A 15,403-nucleotide genomic window follows, 5' to 3' on the forward strand; every position below is an offset into this window, starting at 1 on the left:
GAAGCTGGAGACTTTGGGGTCCCAAGATAACCCAAACTCCGTGGTGAGCCAGGCCCGCACGGCCGGGCTGTGAGCAGAGACAGGAACCGGGGCTCGGCTGCAGCGCTTCCTGTTGCACGGAGCGAGAGCAGCAGCATGAGGCGGTTGGCATGAAGATGGCAGCTGGAGCGTGGTCACCCCTGATAACCCCCTGCTCTCCCCGCTCCTCCACCATGGTTGAGGGGTAGGACGGGACCCCCCAGGCCAGGTAAGCTCCTACAGCACTGGGACCAGCAAGGGATGGAGGGGAGCAGAGGTCACTGCACTGAAGGCAGCACCGGGCACCTTTTTCCTCTTTTTTCAGCCCGTTCTCAGCCTACACAATTGACACCACGAGGCTGTAACTTGAACAGGCAAGAAGGACTTTTTTTTTTATGTTTCCCCTGAAGCAAGAAGTGTAACAGCTTGGAAAGCAAAGATAAAGGACATGTCTGTTAATTGGAGAGGGTGATTTGGGGTAACAGGAGGAGGAAATACAATATTAGCTTGTCAAGAAGGCCTCAACAGTTTGCTCAGTGTGCGGTGAGTAATGGATGGTGTGTTTCTTTAAGCTTTACCTTGCTTTATAGCATATTTTTTGTTAACTGAGGACATTAAAAGCTGTGTTGAGATGCAGTGTGACAGGCTGGGCAGCCCAGAGGCAGTGTAGGTGGGAGAGGGGCTGAGATATTCCTGATGAGAAGAGCTGGATGAGCAGGGACAGAGTGGGAAACCTGAGGCCCAGATTGAACATGCAATTGGGCAGTTTCAAAAAAATAGTTGAAAAGTGCTTTTAAAGCACCCTGAAGGGCTATGAGCAGGTTTGGCTGTAGATACACATTCTGTCCCAAGCTGTGGGGTTTGTACCCAGTGTCAGGCTTCAAGGGAGCCGACTGGGGAGCTCTTGGCCAGCCCTCACCTTGCCTGCCAGGTCATGGACAGCAAGTTTGCACCAAGAGGAAAGCTCCTGGGTGAGCACAGTGGGATTGTTACAGCGTGGACATGAAAGCTGCATGGGAATAACCTGCTCAGCCTTTTAGCAGGAGCAGTCTGGGGGTACAAAAGTGAATCCCAGTGAGAAACACCCAAATAGTAAAACACTGTCACGATCCTTCAGTAAATTTAAGCTAAAATTAGAGATCAGAGGGCTTAAGGCAGACTAAAAAGCACAAAAGTATTTTGTGTAAATGGGGTCTACTTGTTCACTTGTTTTTTTTTTCCATTAGACTCAACTACTTCCTAATTGCTTGAGACAGAATGAAACCAATAAAGTTTTGGTAGGTTTGTCCAACATGAAGAACATCTAACCGGAATTTCCAGAGACTGAAATTAATCTTTTCCTTCTTCCTACATTAACATGATTTACTAAACATGAGAAAAGTTCCACACCAGACACAGCAGCTCCCAGGCTGAGCCTCCCAGGGGGTGCAGGCACCCTCTGAGCACAGCTCATGAGATGTGCACAGGGATAACAAGCCTCTTCCCTGCTGATGGGGGGAGAACACAGAAGGACACAGCTTTTGCCCAAGGGGAGGGAGGAAGGAAGAGGAGCAGCTGTGGGTAGTGACTGCTCAGCTGTCTCCCTAACTGAGAGGCTGACTAAACAGCTCCAAGAGCACACACTGAAGAAATAGCCTGAAAAACAGCAGGATTTTATTTTACCAGGAAAGCAATTCTCCCAGAGGAAGCAGTGGGACCATCATGACTTGCAGGTGAAGCCCAATTCATGAGGTTGTGTTAATCACTTGAAATCCTGTTCCCAGCACTCTCTGGGCCAGCACCACCCAGCAGAGGTGTGTTTTGCATGGCCAACAGGGATGAGTCCATGAACATCATCTCTGCAGGAACACAACGTGTGTCCCTTGCATGAGGGAATCAGTGCCCGATACCTCACATTCATTTAATTGAAGAAATTAATTTCACTTAAATTGCATCTCTTCCCTTGATTCCATCAGGACAGAGGACCCCGAAGCAGTCGGGGTGGTCCCAGAGGGGCGATGATCAGCCAACCCGAGCGGGCACGGCCGCGGCGCCGGCGCTGGAGCGAGAGCTACGATGAGAAGTGCGAGAGGCGGCACGAGACGCGGGAGAACCTGCGGCGCAGGAACAACCTGACCAGCTGCAGGCACCTGAGGAGGGCAGCAGGGGGGCTGGAGCAGAGCCCCCGGCAGCAGGAGTTCCTGAGGAGGAGGAACCTGGCAAGCGATGCCGGGAGGATGCTGCCGGGATGGGGGCCTAAAGCACGAGTCCCCTTGGACATCTCACGGGTGGAGCCAAGACTGCCCATCCTGCTCCAGGTAAGGCCAGCCCAAGAGCACAGCCCACAGACCCACCACAGCCCCCCCGGCCTGTCCCCCAAGTGCAGCAGTATCAGCATCCAAACCAAACGACAGACAGAAAGTGAGAATGCACCAACAAAGTGCATTTCCTCATCACCTGCAGTGCTGGGCACAGGTAAACGCTGCCGCCTCCCTCCCAGTGTGCTCCTCTCTTGTTTTCCAAACCCTGACCCAGAGTTCTTCACCATTCCTCCAAATACAAACCCACATCCTAGCTGCCAGGTTACAGCTTTCCACTTAAATTAATTTTGCCCTTGAAAGCTGAGCTCCTAGCACCTGCCTTCCCTCCATCGCCTTCTGTTAGCAGGAAGGGAGCAGGAATGAGGAGGCTCCTGGTGCTCATTACCCACCCTGTGCTGCACAACTCAAGACAAGCCGGTGTGCTCACTGCCTCCAGTCAGATCTATAGGAAGATGCAATGCAAAACACCCTGATCAGAGCCAAACAGATTTCCTTCTAAACTTATAGCCTGTGCAAAACTAACAATTCCCCTGGTATTTTGGAAGCTCATCCTAGGGGCTTCGTGAACTATCAAACACATGACTATTTACAAAGCCAGGCACACCCTTGAGCTCCCTTTGCAGCATGAGAGCCTGCAGAGCAATTACCCATCCTCCTGCTGCCACTTGGTTCACTGGGTTTAATCACCTGCTAGACAGCAGGAATCTGGAACAAGCATGTGCAGGTACATGGCCTGTGCACGGTGCCTGCCCTGGCTTTGGCAGAGGTAACAAGGGGGAGAGACTGCTGGGGCAAGGGGAAAATGAGGTGAGCACCCTGCTCCCCCAGCCCCAAGGGGGAAGCCAGTGCAGAGCAGGTACCTCTGCTCCAAGGCAGCCAAATGACAGCAGGGACCCAAGCCAGGACACAGCCCCCTGCCACCCAAAGACCTCATCTTTTCCAGAAATATCTCAAGACACTTTGGGGGTGGGGAGGGTTCTTTCTCCTGTTCTGGCATGCCCCCCAGAACCCAGCAGGTTTCCCTCCCCTTCCCCACAGAGTTCTGGAGCTGCTGCAGCCAAAGCAGCAGATCCTTGTGGATTTGCAATGGTTTCTTGGCACCTCCTTCATGCTGTTCACCTAGTTGCTGCAGGTACAAAGCCTGACCCCTCTGTTCCTCACAGCCCATTTTGCAGAGATGCTGACTCAACTGTCCTTTCCTTCCAGCACCCCTGGAGCTGCCCCACATTCCCCCCTGCACCCCTCAGCTTCAGTGTCCCCCTCAGCACTTCAGCAGAAGCCAAACCCAGGCCAGGTGCCTCCATGAACACCCGAGGTAGGTGAGGGATGTAAGTTTTACTGCCCTACCCTGCAGGCGTTAAGAACGTTTTTCCCCCCGTGGTGGGATAAACCAGCCCAGCCCTCAGCTCAGCAACTGATGCTGAGGAGATGCTGCTGCCCTATGGCTTCCTTGTAAGGTCATCCAGGGATCTGGGGCTAACTTCAGCCTGCAGCATTGCTTAACTTCCACTTCACTGCCCATCCAAGCAGGACTTTTCTTTGCCTCTGGTCCCTGTTGAGGTGTGTTACTGGAGGCTTAAACAGCTGCTCTCCACCCCAGAAGTGATGTCTGAGAGGTGAGAGGGATGCCCAGAGAGCAGAGCTGCAGAGCCCCTGGGTCAGGGGGATCAGCCACATCCTTTTGCTTTGCTTCCACAGGAACCCAGACCCTCACAAATCCAAGCCCAGCAGTGACAGACTCAAGCCAGCAGACAGAGTGAGTGGGTCCTTCCTTCCCTCCCTGGGTGCTCAGACACTGGGTGCAGGGCAGCAGCCTCCTGCACAAACTGGGGGGGGGGGAACGGGGGGCAGTGGGTGCCCAGGCAGGGGCTGCTGAAGAGCCTCCCATCACACTCACCTCAGTAACACACTTTCTTTTTTATTTTAGTTGTGGAATAGCAGTTTTAGATAAGGTGAGAGACAGATTCAAACTAGCCTTGAACTCCTGCAAATGAAGTAAGTTTCTAAATTTTCTGACCAGGAACTTGATGCTAAATGTCTATAGTTTCAAAACTGCTGACACTGGTCCCAGAGCACACGGAGGTGACTCTGCCCCACAGGCAGCTGCTGTTCTCCCTCAGGAACTGCCCCGGTTTGATACACGACCTGGCCGAGACACCACAACTGCTGTGCTGCAAGTTGCTGCAGGAAATGCTTTCACTTCCCTGGAAAAACAAACAAACAAAGCCCAGCAGGCTCTCCTCCTCCCCCCAGACTGAGCTACTCATTTCAGTTTTACTTCAAAATATTTGGGTTTTGTAGACAGTGGTAAAATGTTTAATAACAATGTTTTTAAACTGCAACAACGTATAATTTTGTAACCATTTGCCCTTTCCCTTTCAGGAAATGGTGCAGCTCTCCCACTACCTGAAGGTGGGTACCAGTCACTGCCACACCACTTTAAAACTGCTTTAAAGCCTACAGATCAGCTTTCTGAAGCCCGAAGACGTGTCCGAAACCCCCGTGACCCTGAGGGAGGAGCAGGGCTGCCCCTGCTGGCTTCGGGGGTCCCCACCAACCCGCTCTCCCCTTCCCCACAGGAGGCCCTGCACCGCGAGCTGCTGCTCAAGCAGAAGATGGTGATTTTGCAGGAGCTTTTCTCCACGTTGCTGCAAGCGTCAGAAAAATCCTGGCAGGTACCAGCGAGGCACACGGGGCTGCTCCTGCTGGGGCCGGGGGGGAGGTTTTGCCTCCGGGGGACCCAGCTTGTGCTCGGAAGCAGGAGCAACCCCGGGTCTCCCTTCCTTCCTGGGAGCTAAACCCCAGCTCTGCCTGGCTTTGGTGCTTTGCAGCCCAGATGTTAGATGCTGAAAATGCCTGGCAGAGCAGGGCTGGTGCGAAACGTTCCCTGCAAGCTGCTGCCCGCCCTGCTGCTGCCCGCCCTGCTGCTGCCCGCCCTGCTGCTGCCCGCCCTGCTGCTGCCCGCCCTGCTGCTGCCCGCCCTGCTGCTGCCCGCCCTGCTGCTGCCCGCCCTGCTGCTGCCCGCCCTGCTGCTGCCCGCCCTGCTGCTGCCCGCCCTGCTGCTGCCCGCCCTGCTGCTGCCCGCCCTGCTGCTGCCCGCCCTGCTGCTGCCCGCCCTGCTGCTGCCCGCCCTGCTGCTGCCCCCGCTGGGCCCTCGCTCTCCAGGGAGGGCTGATCACAAACTCAGCAATCGGGGCTACTTCGCTTGATGTTTTCCCCTCTTTTATCCCCAAAAAGATTGCTCCAAAGCACACTTTGCTTTCAGATCCACAGGAAGTGTAAAACACTTCTCTTCTAAGGTTTTGGGTGTTTGGGTTTTTGTTTTTTTTTATACCTGCCTCTCCCACTTGTTCTTCAGTAAAAAGCAAACAAAGTGTGTAAGTGGGGAAAAACTGGAATGAACCCAGCCCACCGCCTTCCACCAAATTTTCTTTCCTAGTCAAAACAAGCTGCAAATGTTTTGAACCGAATTTTTCTTTTTTGGCCAAAGTAAAAATGTTAGATGCAAACTGAGACACCCAAGTGCTGGCAATCACGGATGGGGTAAAAGACAGACTGCTTCCTAAACTGGGAACACAACAGCTGAAAACCTCCACCCAGCACAAGCTGCCTCCCTGCAGAGCACCAGCCCCCCAGCCTGCTCCTCGCTGGCACCTGCAGGGACATCCTCTGTCCTGGTTCCTTTTGGGGACAGATTCTGGGCCCCAAAGACAGATCAGGGAACCCAGTACCACAGTGCCCTGCACACTGGCACTCTGCTGAACCACAGCCTTGCACCAAACCGTTTCCTCACAGCTCAAAGTCCTCTGGGCTGCACTGAACCAGGGCCCATGGATTTATTTATTTATTTTTTACTTTCAGGTAAAATTGAGGCAAAGATTTTATGCAACATAAAGTGTTTTATGTAGGATTCTTAAATATTCATTTGCAGTTCATTATCATTAAAAAAAAAAAAGTGATTTGAAAGTTCTGTCGGGGCAGAAATGTGAGTAATTGGGTGAGATGGTGTAAAAACTCAAGCTGGATGCTCTGCGGTTGGAGCTTCCGCCCTCGCTTGCTTCTGCACATATAACATGAGCAGGAAACAACACCCAGCCACACTCTGCAGGAAGTAGCCATGAAACCTCAGATTAGAAACAGGTGGGTGCACTTTGCTTCTTGCTATCTCTGCTCCTGGAGGGAGCTTTTGCTGCTGCCTCTTGCCTTCAACTCTTCATCGGACTAAAAATTAACTCGCTGCTGGAGCTGATGGGGCAAACAAGTAGATGGTGCCTGCTCAGGGGGATCCCCTGGGAATGCACAGGGGGAGGGAGGCTGGGGGAAAGGGGCTTCCCTGAGAGGTGCTGGCAAAGGGAGGTACAGACAGGTCCCATTCCATAATGCTGTGCCATGGAAACTGATGGCTGGGTGCCCATTTCCAGGCTCAGGTGAGATGCCAAATGCCCATTGCAGAGGCTTTTTAATCCTTTCCAATATTTTGGGTTTCACAGAAATATGGTTGCATAGACAGGAACAATACAGCAGTAACTCTTGAAATGGCCAGAGAGTAATTTTTGAGATGCTGCTCATTTTCACAAGTGCTTCTGGTTTGATAGAGCAAGCAGAGACTCCTCAGAAAGATGGGACGCAGTTAAACTGAAAGGATAAAGCATTTGTTTCCTTCCCCCTCCCATGATTTTACTTCTAGGTTAAAGAGACCTTCCTACGATCTGTTGTAGAACTTGCTCAGTTCAGCATTTATTCTTATTGCTTTAAATCAGCTATTTCAAGTGACTAAGAGAAAGAATATCAGAGAGTTCAGCAACCACAGGACAACCAAAACACTACAGCTATCAGCCAAAAGCAGGTCCATGTGCTTCTAGGGCACATCTTTTTTAAATTGCACCTGCTTTCTAAGAGTACAAAGCGTTTCATTCTTTGTACCAATAGCTGAACTGGGAAGATTTAGTCCTTGGGACTGTAAATTTCAAAGCAAATTTAAGCAGTGCTAAGAGACCAGAGAATCTGGTTTTGCTTGGTCTAACAGCTCTTCCTGTAACATGGAGTTGTTTTTTCAGAGACTTGACGTCAAACAGCAGCAAGCAGAGGATACCAGTGTTCTCATTATCAGTGGTGGCAGATCAGTCTATGTGATGAACTCTGCTAGAAATGCTCGTCTTAATTTCCATGCAGCCTGATTTCACAAAACCTAAGCTGCCTGACTAACACTGAGAGGAGGCTACAGTCAGGAAAGTGAATCATCACTGTTGCCCTCTATCCCCCTGCCCAACTGCCAGATGTTGCAAGGAAGACCCAACCTATTTCCTAAGGGAAGCAGCAAGACAAGACCTCAGCAGCAGCCCAAGCTTTAGGCAAGGAGCATTGCAGGGAGGAGCCAGGGAACAAGGACAGTCCCAACCAGACTCACCTGAAATCCCCTTGCTCTAAACTTCTCCTCTTGCTGCACCCAGAACCCATGGGATTGCCTCAGGAGAGTTTTTTCAGTGCACAAGTTTTCCTTCCCCCAGACCCCATTTATTCTGACATGATGAAGGCTTGTTTGAACACCAAGTGTTGAAAAGATTCTGACCAAATTGAGCCACAGCATTACAGATGAAGAAGAGGGAGAAAGGGAATCAACACACAGGCTAACAGAGCACTGAGGCATATTGTGCAGTTTGTGATTCCACATGTCAGCTCAGTTGTTTCTCCCCCAGGGTCAGCTGAACGAAGACAAACTGAAGTGCAAACTAAGGGCGCTTGAGAACCAGCTGCAGGCCTGCACCCAGGTAACGGGCATCAGCCACGGGGAAGGAAGGCAGGAAAACAACAACCAAGCCATGTAATCAGCTCTGGTCCCAGCTTCTAGAGCAACCTGGCTACATATGCATCTGAAAATCAGTTTTCCTCTCTGCTGAAGCTTCACAGCTCAGTAGTATTTACACACTCTGGATTTGCTAATATTCAGGCTTAGCAAGATTAAGAGTATGTCAGATAAAACCCTTCAAGCACTTTGATGCTTCCTTTAAAGAGTTACACAAAGGAGTGTGTGAAGAAGATCCTGATAGAGATGGAAGACCAGAAGCAGACCTACGAACAGAAGGCTAAAGAGGCTCTTCAGAAGATGCTGGAGGACAAACTCCAAGCAGAGCAGGAGCTGCAGAACTCCCAGGTAAGGAAAAGACTTGGCTTTGCTTTAACCCAGTCTGACTGTGACAAAGAGCTCCCACATTTCAGGGAAAGGGGATCACTGGCTTACCATTAGTAAACAAAGGTGCAAAATTACCACTTTTTAGCTACTGAGCAAAGTCCAAAGCAGCTTAATGGCAACCTGATCTCAGAATGAGAGCCACACATCAGGTCATTCAAAAGAGCACACAGCTGGGGGAATAGGCTGCTGCTTGGCAGTGTAAAACCTTTCTCCTCCACTGTCCCTTTTTCCCCTCTCCCTGCTCTACACACACAGAGCAACAAGCTACACACAGATATATCCAGGGCATGAGGTGTCCAGAGACACTTCTTCAGGAGCTGCTCTTTTATATGAAAATGCGTTTTCCCCAAGAGGCATCCTGGGGGTCAAACCAAACGCCTAACTGGTATTTTCAGAACAATGAATAATTTGTATCCCAAAGATTACGAGCTTCTTCAATCCTCCCAGCAGCAAAGGAACCAGGGTTCCACAGCAAACCCTCAGCCTGTGTTCCCTCTGTCCATCAGGTGGCATCAGCCCCACACGTGCTGCCATAACCCGGGTGCAGGAGGAGCTGGTGCTGCCCCAGCCCCACGCATGGCCCAGCCCGTGGGTGCTGTTCAGGGCAGCCTGGCGTGGTCCCACCAAGCTGTGGGTCACAGCCCACCCCTAGCTCCTTCTCTCCTCCACAGAGAAACTTGGCAGTGACAAGAGAGGACCTTGCCTTCTGGAAAGAGCACTACACCATGCTCAAAGCCAAACTGACCGACACGAGCACAGCACACACCGAGCTCGAGAACAGCTTCCACGTTTTGCAGAGTGAACTGCAGGTACATGAGTGCCCCTCAGGAACAGCACAGAGTCACAGATTGGTTTGGGTTGGAAGGGACCACCTAGGTCAAACACCCCCCTGCCACAGGCAGGGACACCTCCCACTAGACCAGTGGGAGCTCCAAGCCTCATCCACCCCCCTCCAGGAGTTCACATTTCCCAATGTGCCAGCCAGGAAGTCATAGAAACCATAAAATCATGAAGGTTGAAAGGGACCTTAAAGATCATCAAGTTCCAACCCATGAGCAGGGAACCCCACCACTAGACCAGGTTGCACAAAACCTTGTCCAACCTGGCCTTAAAAACCTCCAGGGCTGGGGCATCAACAGCCTCCCTGGGCAACCCATCCCAGTTCCTCACCACCCTAGTGAGGAATTTCTTCCTAATATCTAACCTCAATCACCCTCTCTCAGTTTAAAACCATCACCCCTTGTCCTATCACTATCTTCTCTGACAAAAAGCCCCTCCCCAGCTTTTCTGGAGCACCTCCAGGCACTGGAAGGTGCTCTAAGGTCTCCCTGGAGCCTTCTCTTCTCCAGGCTGAACACCCCAGCTCTCCCAGCCTGGCTCCAGAGCAGAGCTGCTCCAGGGCTCTGAAGCCCCAGGCTGAGATCACTACATAATAAATCCCCTTTGGCCAAGCCCAAGGGTCAGTCCTGCAACCCCAGTCCCCAGCTTTGTGTCTCCCGGGGGCAGGGGGTGCGCGGTGCGGGTCTGACCCCGCGGCTCCTCTCCCCGCAGCGCGCAGAGGCGCAGAGGGAGCAGCTGCGGGGAGCCCTGCAGAGCCTGCGGGAGCAGCACACCGCGCTCTGCCGCCACAGCAGCGCCCTGCGGGAGGACAACCGCCTGCAGGCCCGGCACATCAGCACCATCCAAGGTACGGGGGAGAGGGCAGGGGGGGGTCTGTGCTCCAAAGACACAGAGGACGGAAGGAAAACAACTCCTAAAAATCCCGGTACTTGAAGCCTCTGGTTTCCAAAGGGCTCCTGGAGTCACTTCCGACCAGATTAAAAAGGACTTCAGAGAAGTCAAGTGGCTTTTCTAGAAGGATGGAATGCGAGACCTGAAAATTCAAAGATGAACCCTCAGCTCTGATGAGGACTTTTGCATCCTCGTCAGACCCACCAAACCCAGCAGCAGAAGCTGGAGAGGCAGCACTGTCACTGCCTGGGGGCTGCTGCCCGGCGGTGGATGCTACCAGCCCACAAACACATGCTAGCAGTGTCTTAAAGTACTCCAGAGAGGCAAGGACACTCTCACACACTTCACATGGCTATTTTAAAACACAATTAAGGAAGAGTTTTCATAACTGGTCTCACACAAGCAGCTTTAAAATAAATTAATGGAATTTAAGGCATGCTAGAAAAACCTGCCAAAACTGAAAGGTAATTGACAGCTCAACATCACGTTCCTTCAGAGAAGAAAGTTCAGCGTAGCCAACAACATCCACTTCGCTTCAGACATGTGGAGAGAGGGAAAGTTGCCGTCCTTGCATCCACACCAGCCCTTATGTTCTCCTGTCATTATTTCAGATCAATTGCAAAAGGAACAAAACCGGAGGGTAGCACTGGAGGCGACGATCGGCCATTTACAAAGTAAGTAACACAAAGACATGCAAAGCGAGCGACCTGTGTCAGAGCTGGGGGTGGTAACTGAGCCTTTTTACATCCCCAGGCTTGATACAGAGCCAGGCGGAGCAGCAGAAGCTCCAGGAGGCCACGGTGCAATGGAAAGGTCAGCAAACTTTGTAACTCCCACCTAAGCCCTGCTCCCACGGGACACCAGAACCTTAGGCCTGGCTCTAGGAGAAGTCTCCACTGGCTTAGAATACAGGATTATGTTAAAGCTGCACAAAACGAGTTACTGTACTTCGCTAGTTAATGTTAAAACAAGTGTATTTATGATGGCAACACTTTGAAAAATAAATGGATTTCATTGCAAATTCTATTTCAGCAGCTATGCCAGTTGTTTTTTTTTTTCCAAAGTACATTACAATTTATAATTGCAATTACAGCTGTACCTGAAAAAAGTTTAAAAAGACACTTTTCTTCCCCTCCCCTCCATTTCTGGCAACTACTTAGAAATACTCCTCTAAAGTTCATTAAATTTGTAGCTACAGCAGAGGCAGGTCTGTGACAGCTAACTCAGCTCCCGTGCCCTCTGCTGTGTGCATAGCATGCAAATATTATCTTTAAACTGTGCTGAGCAAACAAGATCTAAAGCAAACTGAAAGCCTGGACCCATTTCTCATCAGAAGCCTGTTTTCTAGACCAGGTTTTCACCACGCAGACCCCACCTCTCAATCTCACCAAGGAAAAACAAAACACTCTCTTAGAGTATCCTGAGGAGGAAGGAGAAGAAAGCCTGAAGGATGAGGTGCAGGAAAGGACATCCCAGCTTGCAGCAAAGGAAAACGAGGTGAGGAAGACACTGAACCACAGTTGAGACCAAGTTCCCTGCCAGGACACAACACACCAAAGCCCCTGGAAGTAACCTAAGTTTGGCACCCCCTGCAAGGATTAGCTCTGCTGAACTTTTATCCTGATACCAGCCTCACCTAAACCTTCAACACAGCACCTACATGCAAGGGAGGGCAGCAGCACCTGGCACCCAGGGCTGCAGCAGCACAGCACCCTCCAAACAAACCCACTTCAGCTTGTGTGGACAGGAGAGCCCCAACAGCCTCACAGGGAAAAGCCAAAGCCACACTCGAATAGCTGAGACTCTGGGCACAAGAAGGAAAAGGCTTGCAAATAACAGGCATGGCGTGCTAAAAAGATACAAACAAGCAAGCAAGCACTGCCCTCACAACGGGGCTGCAAAAACACTCGAAGCTTTCCAGCCTCTCGCACCATCTTTCGCATCAAACTGTGCCCTCAGCCAACCAGCAGCTCTCCCAGCAGCGCTCAGCAAGGATTTTTAAAAAAGGAATGTTTTAAACAAAGGATTTTTAACTTACTGCAGCCGATCCCCGAGCCACGCAGGAGAAGAGCTTGTCCTGCCGACCCCCGCCGGGGAGAGCAGAGGCATCATGAGGAGCCAGCACCACCTGGGGAAGCGCCTTGTAAAGGACAATCAGGCAATCAGGGACAGCTGGGGTGGTCCTGCTCTCCCCTCTCTGCTTCCGCAGCTGGGAAGGCAGCAGGGCCTCCTGCCAGAAAAATAAAAAAGGCAGTTCCCGGTTTTTGGGGGGGTGCAGCACAACCGAGGTGCCTGTCCCATGTGTCCCAGAGGGTTTAAAGGACTCTGCAACTGCTCTTGCAGCCAGTGAGATGCAGAGTGAATGTCAGGATGAGAGGCAAAGCCTGCACTCCGTGTTTTCTTGACCCACAAGCTTCTGTGGTCAGGAAAATAAGCCTAGAATGCCAGGTTAGAAGGGACCTCAAGGACCATCTGGTCCAACCTTTCTGGGTTGGAACATGGTTTAGGTGAGAGAAATAAGACACTCCCATCTAAATGAGATGAAGCATTTATCTAAATTCAGCTCGATTTAGCTTTTAGCTAACTTCAGACGAAGCAGTAACTGTTCCTTCCTTCTGCCGTGCGATGTGGAAGCCGGCAGCAAGGCCTGGCAGGCCGCGGGACGGCCGCTGGCTGCGTCCTGCCTCTGCCACCACATTCCCGGTGACACTGAGCTCTGCTCTGTCCCTGTAGGTACAGAAGGACGTAGGGGTGAACACCCCTGGTCCCTGTGGGGGTGCTGGGAGGGTCCCGGCGCCGAGGGGACCCCTGGTGCTAACGGCCCCTGGCTCTTCTTGCAGCGCCGGGAGCTGCGCGTGGAGCTGGAGGCGCTGAGCGAGGAATGCCGATCCTGCCTGGCCGGGCTGCGCCAGTGCCGGGACCAGCTCAACCACTTCCAGAGCCAGCAGGCAAAGGTGGGAGCAGCTCCTCGCCCCCACTCCCCGGGGACCCGGCCTGCAGATCGCTCCGGGAATCATTCCCCGTGTATTTGTGCAGTGCAGAAAGCTGAACGACATGTTCTGTAGGGATGAGATGGGAAGTTCCTTCTCCTCGCCCATTTCCTACTAACACTTGCTTCTTCCCGCAGAGGCGGCGCAGTCACTGGGTCCCTGTCCTGCTGGCAGTGACAGCAATGGCCATGGCCACCTTCCTCGCGAGCTACAGACCATGAAGGACCTTCTGACTGACTTCACTGCAGGAGCTGAACAGGTCCACCCTCCCTGGTTTTCATAGCCGGCAGCTGAGCGGACTACAAAATGCTCTTCCTTTATTTACTGCCTTTCCAAACGTGACATGCTCAGCCCTGGATGATCTCTACTAGTACCTGACAAAAGAAACTCAGCTCAGGGAGGCTTTTCAGCCCAGTCCCCCCACACTCCCTCCTGCACTCCCTGTCCCGACCAGTTTTCCCACCCACCAGACCCAGTTCAGCCCACTGCCCTGTGAGCCTGCCCCATGGCCAAGTGTCCCCACAGCCATGTCCCCTTCCCTTTCACCTCCAGCTCCACGTTAATTTGCAGAGACAAGGGTTCTAAGGCTCCCTTGGAGCTGGGCTGAGCAGGTTTCACAGTAGCCCTGACACCACCTGGCACGAGTAGTAAATGCGCTATGGAGCCTACAATAAACTTCACAAACTCAAATTTCCATATTTTATTTTTATTAACCTGTTTTCAGCAGACAACTACACCCTGACTTTGCAGGGCATCCTCTTGCAGTCCAGATGGAGGCTGCTGAGCAGCTGTGGGTGCGTGTGTCCACCCACTGCTCTTCTGCGAAGCACAAGTACATGATTTGCAACTGGCCTGCCAGGCCCAGGGCTCAAGATTGTCCCATTTCAGCCTTTGGTGCTCAGGGGCCTCTTGAGGGAGCCTCAGTTGGCTGCACATACAGCCTCGGTCCCTGATGTCAGTGAGAAACAGGCCAAAAAGTCTGAGTTTTTCTGTGTTTTTTCACAAAGCAACTGCTGGAAGAGACACCACCTCGCTCGAAATGCAGAGATCTACGAAGTCACTCTGTGTGCTGAAGGTCTCCTTCAGCTCCTCGCACCAGGCGTCCAGCACGTCCCTCAGCTCCGCGCACAGGCTCTCCGGGACGCTGAAGGAGCAGATCCGGACCCTCAGACCGTCCTTTATCCTGGGGCAGGAGGCCTGGGCCGTGAACACCCGCAGCGGCGTCAGCGCCAGGCAGTTCTCGCTGCCCTCCTCCGTGCAGAAGGTGTAGACGGCCGGGTAGCCCAGCAGCACCCCGGCGACGGTGCAGAGGTTCCATCCCGCGGGGACCACCTCGCTGCAGGACACGGGGCTGCTGCTGGCGGCCTCGGCGGCCTCGAGGTGGGCGAGGAGAGCAGCGAGGTGGCCCCTGATGGCCTGGGCCTGCCGGGGCCCGCAGAGCGCCGGGCTCTGCCTCCCCGCCGAGACGTCCACGAAGGGCGCGGGCCGGGCCCGCAGCGCCGCCGCCACCGCCCGGCGGGCGCGCCGCGGCCGCAGCAGCAGCGCCCAGCCCTGCATGCCCAGCACGTGCAGCCGCGGCGCGCCCAGCCCGGCCTCCCCCAGCCGGGCCAGGTACCTGCGCAGCTCGGCGGGGCCCGCCGCTCCGCAGTCGTACAGCAGCGCCGGCTTCAGCCCCGCCGCCACCGCCAGCACCTCCCCGGCCAGCTGCAGCGCCCGGGCCGCCGGCAGCCGCCGCCCGCCCGCCAGCTCCGCCCGCGCCGCCGCCACCGCCAGCCGCGCCGCGCGGGGCTCCGGGGCCATCACCGCGCCGGGCTGCCCCGGAGCCGGCCCCGCTTCCGGGGCGGGGAGGGAAGGGAAGGGAGGCCGGGGAGGCTGCTCCGCCCCGGCGGGAAGAGGCAGCTCCCGCCCTTCAGAACGGACCCCTCCGGTGGCTCCCGGGAGCGCGCGGAGCTGCGCGTTTTAAATACAGCTGTGTGTGGGCTACAGAACTAAAAACAGCCCGCAAAAGCATCAGCCTCCCCGCTTGCAGCTGAAGAGAAGCACAACTAGACGAGGTGATACTCTCCAGGCGGTTTTAATAGGGCACAGATTATTTTTTTATCCCCCCCCCAACGCTCCAGTATTATATACAATGTATGAAGAGTGGCTTAACAAAAAAAAAAATATTACAGGAT

General features: G+C 53.3%; 2 protein-coding genes across 6 annotated transcripts; one reads left to right on the plus strand and one right to left on the minus strand.

Annotated features, from left to right (window-relative positions):
- Positions 1 to 93: 93 nt before the first annotated feature.
- TRAF3IP3 (TRAF3 interacting protein 3) lies at positions 94 to 13,919 on the plus strand. 5 transcript variants are annotated; one of them, XM_051638993.1, is made up of 17 exons: positions 94 to 247; positions 344 to 561; positions 1,974 to 2,315; positions 3,525 to 3,633; positions 4,017 to 4,074; positions 4,246 to 4,270; positions 4,701 to 4,730; positions 4,898 to 4,993; positions 8,015 to 8,086; positions 8,329 to 8,469; positions 9,180 to 9,317; positions 10,060 to 10,195; positions 10,851 to 10,913; positions 10,993 to 11,052; positions 11,588 to 11,736; positions 13,080 to 13,193; positions 13,367 to 13,919. In XM_051638993.1, exons 3-17 carry the CDS (start codon positions 2,016 to 2,018, stop codon positions 13,448 to 13,450), a joined length of 1,575 nt encoding a protein of 524 aa, XP_051494953.1. In that variant the 5' UTR covers positions 94 to 247; positions 344 to 561; positions 1,974 to 2,015; the 3' UTR covers positions 13,451 to 13,919. The 5 variants fall into 5 exon arrangements, with proteins under 5 accessions (XP_051494953.1, XP_051494952.1, XP_051494955.1 ...); XM_051638992.1 differs by lacking the exon at positions 344 to 561; XM_051638995.1 differs by lacking the exons at positions 344 to 561; positions 13,080 to 13,193.
- C23H1orf74 (chromosome 23 C1orf74 homolog) lies at positions 13,920 to 15,054 on the minus strand. The gene has a single exon (XM_051638997.1). It carries the CDS (start codon positions 15,027 to 15,029, stop codon positions 14,229 to 14,231), a length of 801 nt encoding a protein of 266 aa, XP_051494957.1. The 5' UTR covers positions 15,030 to 15,054; the 3' UTR covers positions 13,920 to 14,228.
- Positions 15,055 to 15,403: the final 349 nt, after the last annotated feature.

Source organism: Apus apus, chromosome 23, assembly GCF_020740795.1.
Source record: "Apus apus isolate bApuApu2 chromosome 23, bApuApu2.pri.cur, whole genome shotgun sequence".
Classification (NCBI taxonomy): domain Eukaryota; kingdom Metazoa; phylum Chordata; class Aves; order Apodiformes; family Apodidae; genus Apus; species Apus apus.

What these genes read in the sequence shown, in the direction of transcription:
- TRAF3IP3 (XM_051638993.1), top strand. Translation starts at nt 2,016, where the DNA reads ATGATCAGCCAACCCGAGCGGGCACGGCCGCGGCGCCGGCGCTGGAGC. An exon ending in GACTCAAGCCAGCAGACAGA is followed by an intron (nt 4,075 to 4,245) that starts GTGAGTGGGTCC and finishes TTTTTATTTTAG; the next exon opens with TTGTGGAATAGCAGTTTTAG. An exon ending in TTGCAGCAAAGGAAAACGAG is followed by an intron (nt 11,737 to 13,079) that starts GTGAGGAAGACA and finishes CTCTTCTTGCAG; the next exon opens with CGCCGGGAGCTGCGCGTGGA.
- C23H1orf74 (XM_051638997.1), bottom strand. Translation starts at nt 15,029, where the DNA reads ATGGCCCCGGAGCCCCGCGCGGCGCGGCTGGCGGTGGCGGCGGCGCGG.